Consider the following 10,000-nt stretch of genomic DNA (forward strand, 5'->3'; position numbering starts at 1 on the left):
TCCTTTGCAAATCATAGATTGTATGGTCCAAATACTGTCCCTGTAGGAATCCCAACACCGATCTCAAGACATTTTCTCTTTTGCTCACCATGGTGTCAATATAAAACTCTGTACTGTCCGTGAATGAGACTGAACAGCGCGGGTAAAGTGTCATCTCTCTTACAAAATACTTATTTGATATTGGTGGTCAACAGCTTTAGGGCGGGTTTATTAGAGCCAACTTCCAATCACACACACACACACACACACACACACACACACACACACACACACACACACACACACACACACACACACACACACACACACACACACACACACACACACACACACACACACACACACACACAGCCCGCCAGGTCCTAACTGCACAGTATACTGATGGAGACAAGTGCTTGTTGTGATAGCGTGTGTGTGAGGTATGAAGCTGTGACCTCTCCCCTCCCTCTGCTCTTCAAAGGGCTTTGAACACACCTAATGCGGCCACTTAAGATAGAGTAGAGCAGGGGTCCCCAACCTTTCTGGGTCTGAGGGCTACCGAAGGCTACCGAGGGCTACCAAGGGCCTACTTTTATTCAAAATCCTCTACTGATGTCCTGACATCATTCCCAAATCACAATATGATTGAATGATAATTTGATTATAGGTTAGAGAGAATGATCTTTTAATATTCTACTAATATTTAAATTAAGAAAAACGTACTAAATGACTAAAATCTTGTAGTCGTCACTGTTTATTAACATCCTTGGTGGGCACCTCAGAAGCTCCTGGAGGGCTACCTGGCGCCCACGGGCACCACGTTGGTGACGCCTGGAGTAGAGGCTCGAGCTCTAGTGTAATTTATTCCCTTGTACCGTACTCAAGGACGGTTTACTGCCTGGGCCTATGGGGCCCGGGGGCCCGGGGGCCCAAGAATCAAGGCAGCCCTGAAGGCCAAGCCTCTATATTTCCTGTTATTTTCAGGTTTTCTTGAGGGATAAACCCCCGCATCCCAAACAGCGTAGCGTAGAGCAGTGGTTCTCAACTGGAACAGTCTTGGGACCCACCATTTTCCACTCTCATTCGGTCGCGACCCAATTTTTTTAGCGTTCAAGTCAATTCAATGCAATTCTCAAAATGTAACCAAGACTCGAATGACTGGTTGCACGCTATCTATCTCGCATAAAAATTCAAATTGTATCTTTGACGACAGATGACACGGAGTTCACTATCCTATCAAAATAAAAGTTGTAAATTGTTGCAGGAAAAGTTGGATTTTTTATTTTTAGAGTTAAATTTTTTTTACACCAAGGCTCCGTGACCCACCCATTACCCCTCCGCGACCCACTTTTGGGTCGAGACCCACCAGTTGAGAAACACTGGCGTAGAGTCTCTTATATTTGGCCTAAAACCAGGAATCTTTTTTGGAAACTAGCAACATCCATGAAGGAGGGGGGGCTTTCTTGCTGTGTGGCCAAGGGGCCCATGGAGTCATAGAGTTCTTCAGTAACGCGGAAGCATGTAGTAGATTGTAGTCTTTCATGTTAGCATTTAAGGACTTCCTGGTTCGTATCGGCTTCCGGCCTCCATTGGGAATGAATAGGGGCCAGTTTCAAATAAGCTCCGAGTGCAAGCACGCGCTTAGCGAACCCCCGCAAACTGTCGAGGGCTTTAAAAATAGGCTGTAGGTATGATATGGTTGATCATTTTGTGTCAAACTTCGACATAAATACGATGTTGCGTCCATATGCTAAACCCGGAAACTTTTGGCGACTACAGAAGCGGCGCCTGTATCTAACGTCATGTACGTGCGGAGGGTTGTACCCATGGAAACCAAAGGAAAGTATGTAGTTCGGAAGTTTTAATGATCAGAAAGGGGTTAGCAATATTGAATTAAAATCGTCATGATTTAACATGTGAATACACCAACATGATGATACGATCCGTTCCACTAATGAGAAAGGGATGCGGGGACACGCTAATGTTCGTTGTTGGCGTGCAACTTATATTTTTGCCAAACCTGAATCTCTATGGCGTGTTGCAATGTAAAAAAATCGCCATAGAACCGGAAGTCCAAACGCCGCATACAAGTTGACGTCAACGCTGAAGAACTCTATAATCCATCCATAAAGAATGTGAGACAGGGAAGTGATGGAATGGCATATCTGCTACAGTAGCGACAGCAGTGTCATTCCTGTGGCTTGGAGCAACATTGGCAAGCACCTGCAGGTAGTGTGAATGTGTGTGTGTGTGTGTGTGTGTGTGTGTGTGTGTGTGTGTGTGTGTGTGTGTGTGTGTGTGTGTGTGTGTGTGTGTGTGTGTGTGTGTGTGTGTGTGTGTGTGTGTGTGTGTGTGTGTATGTGTGTGTGTGTGTGTGTGTGTGTGTGTGTGTGTGTGTGTGTGTACGTATGCGTATGCGTGCATATTTCACCATGTTGAGTGAACGTTTGGCAGAGCCCATACACTGCAATGCTTACTTTTAGATTTTTGTGTGAAGTCAAAATGCTGCATTTTTTTGTTTCTTTTATTGATTCCTTTCTCTGTTTCTCAGTCTCTCTGTCTCTGTCTCTGTCTCTCTCTCTCTCTCTTTCTCTCTCTCTCTCTCTCTCTCTCTCTCTCTCTCTCTCTCTCTCTCTCTCTCTCTCTCTCTCTCTCTCTCTCTCTCTCTCTCAATACTCTCTCATTGACTCTTGTGTGTGTGTGTGTGTGTGTGTGTGTGTGTGTGTGTGTGTGTGTGTGTGTGTGTGTGTGTGTGTGTGTGTGTGTGTGTGTGTGTGTGTGTGTGTGTGTGCGCGTTTGTGTTCTTCCTACTCCAGGTGACCATCAGATTGTGCAGCTCTATCTCAAGTCCAAGGAGACAGGTCTGGCCTTTGCCAACACCAGCTTCGTCTTCTACAACTGCAGCGTCCACAAGTCGTAAGTCGACACTTCTTTTGCTTCCCTCACAGTCTGTGCAAGTTTTCAGCCCTCATCTATTTTTGTTGACTGTAGTTGTTTAAGACTGTAGTGGCCATGAGTCGGCACTTTCTGATTTGCTCACAGCCTGTGTAGTGTTCAGGCATCTCTGTGGCCTTTTCTTACCAAAGTGTCTGCAAACTATAGTCTTATATTTTATATTTTATATTTTATAAGTTAGACTCTAGCTTTAAATTTTGCAATGTCAATTCAACACTCAGTGTCATTTGTACTGTAACTCTGTTGGTCCTCCTCTCAAAGTGTTGAATGAACACTTCAAAATGTACTTTGGTGAGTCGGCACTTTTTACTCTCCTCACGGGCTGTGTAGTGTTCAGGCATCTGTGTCTCCTCATCTAACCTCAGTGTGTATAGACAGTCTGTACAGTAGTTGTGAGTCAGCACTTTTGCTTTCCATACCGGCTGTGGAGTGTTCAGTCCACTGTGCCTTGTTATAGCCTTGTTTTGCTGCCAAGGTTTTTTCAGAGCTTTTTCTTTTTTATTGAACATTGAATACTTAGCAGTCAGTGTTGATATTGAATATTTGAGGCACCTACACCATAGGCTTTTGTGAGTGTGTCTGAAATGGCACAACCTACTCTTCTGTAATACATTACCAAAGCATTAGTAACTTTTTATTATGCACTGTATGTGGAAAGGTAAATACTTGATTACTGCATCTTGATAACTGATTACTGTATCTTTAAATCAAAACTTTTTTGATTGTTCATTCTGCATATCTCTCTTTCCATGTCACTATGCTTCAGGATGATTAGATAAAAAGTGGCTATGAATTAATTGAAGTATCTACAGAATGCACAAAGCTGAGGTGCATAACTATGTTAGCTACTTTGTTGTTTGCAATGAATTTCACATTTTGCTAACTGGCTAACAACTACACTTTCCAGAAAGCAACCTTGCTCTATACGTGTATGTCTTTCAGCCATATGGTTCTTATGGTTCTTTACCTTGCCCTGTTCCACCGTTTCTAACTGGCTAACAACTACGCTTTCAAGGAACACAACCCTGCTCTAAATGTCTTTCAGCCATATGGTTCTTCATTTTTTTGTTTACCTTGCCCTGTTCCATCATTCTTGTGCTCAGGTGTCTGTCCTGCGTGGGGAGCCCATACCAGTGCCACTGGTGCAAGTACCGCCACGTCTGCACCCACGACCCCCGCACCTGCTCCTTCCAGGAGGGCCACGTCAAGGAGCCAGAGGTGGGTGCTACTACTACTGACCTGATCCAGCCAATCAAAAACCCCTCAATCCTACTGTCGGCAGCCCTGATTGGCTGCTAAGCCTGGGGGTTTGGATGAGGGGTTACAGCAGCTCACTCACACACATACACGCTCTCACACCCACACACACACACACACACACAAATACAAACACACACACACACACACAAAAATACACACGCGCACGCGTGCACACACACGCACGCACGCACGCACGCACGCACACACACACACACACACTACTGCGCTTCAGACTCCTCGATGAGTGAACTTTTGATAGATGCCCTACAGCCAGATGTCTGGCAAGGGGAGGAGCGCTTCAAATGTGATACAAGCTTACTTGAGCGCTTTTTTTCCCCTGATTATATCCCCAAGACAAATTCCCTGAGGAAAGTTAGTCCATCTAAATTATCTATCGACACGCTTGGCAGCCGTGCGTGCGTTGGGCGGGTCTTTTGCCCTCAGGAGGTTTTGGTATGGGGGTTTCTAATCAAAGGCATGTGTGGAGTCAAGCCAAGATCGGAGAGAGCAAGAGAGGGAGAGAGAGAGAGAGAGAGAGAGAGAGAGAGAGAGAGAGAGAGGGAGAGAGAGAGAGAGAGAGAGAGAGAGAGAGAGAGAGAGAGAGAGAGAGAGAGATGAGGGCGAATAACTGGAGAAAAGGAGAGAAAAGGAGGGATGGGAGGAGAGGGAAGGCAGTGAATGGTGATGGAGGGAATGATAACTAAGGGTAACAAAGAGAAGGGAAGAAGGAAGAGGGAGGAGAGTGAGATAGCAGAGAGAGAAAAGAGAAAGAGAGAGAGAGAGAGAGAGAGAGAAACGAGAGAGAAAAAGTGAGAGAGACAGAGAGGGAGAGAGGGAGAGAGAGAGAGCTGCTTCTTCCCTGTCTCTGCATGTCAGGGGTGTGGGATGAATCTTTCTTTTCTTCATGTAATTCTCATATTCACCTGAGGGGAGGGAGAGAAACGCAGCGTGCAGCTACAGCGCCACAGGAAATAGGCAGCGAAAACGATGCGATTTAACTGACGGGCGGCTATAGTGTATAGCAGGCTTGCGGAGATCCTAAGCCTAAGATTACTGTGTCATGTGTGTGAAGCATTTACTGGATTTTAGTTATAGTGTGAATACTGCAGTGTTTGTTTGCACTTACCTCAAGCGATACACAAAGCTCCTAACAGCTTACATTCAAATACGCACACAAAAGATTCTTGCAAAAAAAACCATGCAAACACGTGCAACAAATAGACACACAAAAACTTACGCACAGGCACATACACATACACATACACATACACGCGCACGCACACACACACACACACACACACACACACACACACACACACACACACACACACACACACACACACACACACACACACACACACACACACACACACACACACACACACACACACATCCTCACAGCAGACACGTGCACACACATACACACTTAGCAGACTGAAGGAGAGATAGAAAAAGATAGAAAGATGAAAGATAGAGAAAGGAAAAAGAGAGAGAAAGACGAAGAAGAGAGGATATGAGAGAGAGAGAGAGAGAGAGAGAGAGAGAGAGAGAGAGAGAGAGAGAATGAGACAAAGAGAGGGTTGCCACCGCAGACGGTGTTCAGTCTTTGTGGTTTCCCCCTGGCTTACTTCCATCTCCCTAATGCACTGCTATAAGCTCAGACACGTTCCACTGGCTTTGTGTTTGAGTCCATTACCAGCCCCACCTAAATCTCCGAGGGCCCTCATCCATCCCCCTCTTCCTCCTCCCCTCCCCTTTTCTCTCCTCCATTCTGTTGATACCACACACACACACACACACACACACATACACTCTCTCTCTCACACACACACACACACACACACACACACACACACACACACACACACACACACACACACACACACACACACACACACACACACACACACACACACACACACACACACACACACACACACAGACATTTGCTTTTCCTATTTCCATAGATCCACACACTGGTCAATATTGACAGGGGTTAATCAATTGGGATTTTCTATTGTGTGTCCAACACCCCTGCAAACACACAAAAAGCCCCGGTCTGAATATTAGCACACGCTAATGGTATTTTTGCCTGTGTGTGTGGGTGTGTGTGTGTGTGTTTTCCTTGTTGTTTGACTGTTTTGTTAAAAAGGCAGGTGTCGCGTCTGGCTAATGACTTTAATTCGGATTTAATTAACCCCAGATTTGTTTGGGGTCCTCGAATGCCCTCGCGCTCCGCCAACGGACGAAATTTATAATTTGGATGTTTACTTGTTCCTGCCTGCCCCCATCAAAAAAAGATTGGAAAAAAACGATGGATGTGAGGAAAGTCAAACTTTGATCCGAGAAAAATGAGGTGACCTTTCAAAGTGACCCTCTCGTGTCAGACAAATTTCAGGGTTTTTTTTCTTCTTTCTACTATAATTGCGTCAAACTAGGGATTTTGTTTAGTACAAAAGGGTCGGAGATAATCCGCACCATTGGAGAGAGAGACCGGGCGAGACAGCCCACCCACAGGCTGAGTCATCCTGCTGCATTCAGTATGGAGATCAGAGTTGTGGAACAGAACAGATGCTTTGATGCAGACAATGTGTCCTGTCTCATTGCCTAGTGTGCATTCCAATATGCAACCTTGTGTCCTCCACTTGTGCTTGTGGCCTCGTACCAGGAAGTAATGCGTCGTGATGACATCACTGACAACAGCCTTATATTTCAATATCTCACAAAAAAATTGTAAAGTCATTTCCTCAGCTGGGAAACTTTATTGTTTTCCCCACGGAGGAGGGGCCAGGAGGCAGGGTGAGGCCACAAGCACAAGTGGAGGACGGGAGTGTGCATATTGGAATGCACCCCTGGTCTCTGCTGCTCAAATGGCCATTTTGTTGTACAGCTGAGCTGAGACAGACAGAAGGCAACTCTCTTTGTTTTTCAGAACTACCGATTCTAAGGAAAGCGAAAGTTGTTTTTAACTCATTTACAAGCGCTATTGTGAGTGGCAGGATAATAATTATGCGGCTGAAGAATTAGTGTGGGATAATGGATTCATTCAGTGATATACATACAGCTGTAAACAAGCAAGCAAGCAGTAATTTAAGTTACTGTATATGATTAAGTAATTTATAAAGCACATTTAAAATGGGTCCTTAGTGGTTGCCAAAAATACAACATGAGAGTAAAACAGTAATATCCAACAAGCATGGTACAATAATCATAGTAGAACACAGGCTACAACTGAAAAAAGTTGATATATCTATTTCTTGGAGATGAATATTTGATGGTCTTTGCCCCCTGTTCCCTAATCCCCGGTAGTGTCATACATAATCAGGCTCCCCCACAGAGAGCTGTGTCCTCCTGACCCCCTGCTGTGTTGTGGGCTATAGCACGCTTCTCCAGCGGGACAAACAGGCCACTCTTCCCAGGCCCGGGCCCAAACCCAGGCCCAGAATTTATTGGATGGGGGGAGGGGGGCCCTATTAGATGACTTTGCCCTGGTCCCAGCCAAAGCTGCCGGTGGCTCTGCATAAAACCCGATGTTGAACCTGATCTCAAAACAGCTCTTGCCTCCCTCCTTCACATCTCCCACTGATTACCTCTGGCATTTACTAAAGGCACTATGACCCCAAAGCTTAACCCTCTCCTTTTACTGGGAATGCCTTTCTTCCCCCATCTACCCTCCCTTACTCTTCTCCCAGCTCAGGGGAGACTGAGGACCAGAGACACACTCCTTTATGACTCTCTAGCAGCATCAGCATCATTGACTAATATTGCTTTAGCTTGGATGGAAAAGTTGAATGTCAGTGTTGTGCTTTAATAACCATCAGACATTATGACTATTTTAAGGAACTGCAGAAAATAAGAAGATAGAGAGAGAGAGAGAGAGAGAGAGAGAGAGAGAGAGAAAGACAAAGACAGAGAGAGAGACAGAGACAGAGACAGAGACAGAGACAAAGACAAAGAGAAGGAGAGCTGGCAAGAAGGAGAAAGAGAGAGAATGATACAAGAGGTAGAACATTCCTTGCGAGGAGAGGTGGTTGATTGATTGATTGGCTGATCGATTTCCTGATTGATCCAGAGAGCTGGCTGCCATGTTATTAAGACAGCGATCGATTGCGCAGTTGACACAAGGTGAAGGTGGTGGTCAGAGGTAGAGGAGTCGAGATGGAGGCGGCGATTGCGATGATGAGGAGGAGAGGGCGTCTCGATTGACATTTTAGTACGCGCTCCAAGACGAGTAGAGAAAACATCTCCACGAAAGAAAAGGTCAGTGAGGACGAGGGAAAAAATATGAAAACATGAGGGATATGTCTGAAATGTCCAGTCATTCTCTAGACAGTAGCACGCTATATTTATTGTGTGTTGCTTTTTACCGTCTGATTCACACAAAAAGGCCACTGCACCACGTAATAAATAAGTAAGCATTTTGGATGTACTCTATGTCTTTGGATAGGATGACTGTGCAACACAAAATATTCTGTCAAAACTCCTAACAACACAAGTCCTCCACACCCATAAATGTACATAAGCAATGCGTTAAAATGTAAGTTGCCCTGTTGTAAGTGAAGTCAACTGTAGACTTAACTCAACTTTCTCAAGTTCAGTAAACTTACAAAATTAAGGCAGCAGGGCAACTTACTTTTTTATGTTTAACTGGCTGCAATGTTTCACAGTGTAAGGGCTTTCATTTGGGAGCAGCGTACACCGTAGTTGTCTGACAGTGCCCTGCAGGAAGGACAAGTGTTTTGAAGGACAGATGCAGAAATTTGAAGAAATTAGAAGCAAGTAAATAGAGATGTGGACTCTCCAAGGCAACAGCATTTCAAATAGACTGGATAAACAGTCTAAGCTGACAGGATGAGCTGAAATACAAAGGAACGAAAGACGTAGCAAGGGCAGGTTGGGGAGAGCAGAGACGGACAGATGGAAGGAAAAAGAAATGAAAGTGTGAGAGAAAAAAGGAGCAGAGGAACGATAGGAAAGGAGAGTCTTTGCCTGGGGGTATGGTTGGACTAAAACTGTAGGATGAAGGCCTCTTTCACGGTTGGTAAACGGCCTCTGATTATTGCCCAGCAGGTATGCAAACTGTTATTCTCTCTCCTGCTCTCCCTCTCTCTCTCCCTCTCTCTCTCTCTCCCTCTCTCTCTCGCTCTCTCGCTCTCCCTCTCTCTCTCGCTCTCTCGCTCTCTCAATCATTTGTGCCAAACCTGAGCGAGGTTCTCCTCCCCTTCACATATGGATGTGGTGGCCTCTAATTATTTTTGGGCCCGTAGTGTTAGTGTGTAGTGTGTAGACATCATGTCTACACATCATGCTGACAATGTTCTCTTTTCCACTCGTCTAATCCTGTCCTTTCCTCTCCTGTCCTCTCTTGTTTTTTTTCATCTCTGACTTTGCGTTGTCTATTCTTTTTGTTCACTTTTCTCTCTGTATCACAATATCACACTGAGGTTCTCTCGCCCTGTCGGTCAGTCTGTCTTGTTTTTATACCCGTCTCTCATATGCCTCTTTTCCACTGCCGGTTTTCTTGGTAGGCCTACAGCTCGACACAGCGCGACTCAGCTACAGCACAGCTCGTGCCTGTTCCAAAAGCAAAAAGTGGCCACCGAGTCACGCTTTGTCGAGCTGTAGGCCTACCAGAAAACTGGCAGCGGAAAAGAGGCATTAAGGCAGTTCTCATGGTCTAATGGCTCGTTCTTTTGAAACTCGATTGTCGGAAACTCCGGCTTCCGCCTTGGAAAAGTGCAATAGAATGGGTCCTCAAATCGGGGTTCCGAAACACAAACTCGGAGTGCTTTTGTGTACTCCGAGT

At 45.3% G+C, this 10,000-nt stretch overlaps 1 protein-coding gene across 1 annotated transcript in view; it reads left to right on the plus strand.

Moving 5' to 3' along the window:
• Nucleotides 1-10,000, plus strand: part of plxna4 (plexin A4) — a 512,494-nt gene that overhangs the window by 374,988 nt on the left and 127,506 nt on the right. Inside the window, exons 8-9 of the mRNA XM_063217729.1 lie at nt 2,796-2,895; nt 4,038-4,152. Of these exons, the coding sequence (XP_063073799.1) occupies nt 2,796-2,895; nt 4,038-4,152 (215 nt within the window). The remainder of the gene's footprint in view (nt 1-2,795; nt 2,896-4,037; nt 4,153-10,000) is intronic.

The sequence above is a fragment of the Engraulis encrasicolus genome, chromosome 15 (genome assembly GCF_034702125.1).
Source record: "Engraulis encrasicolus isolate BLACKSEA-1 chromosome 15, IST_EnEncr_1.0, whole genome shotgun sequence".
NCBI classification, from domain to species: domain Eukaryota; kingdom Metazoa; phylum Chordata; class Actinopteri; order Clupeiformes; family Engraulidae; genus Engraulis; species Engraulis encrasicolus.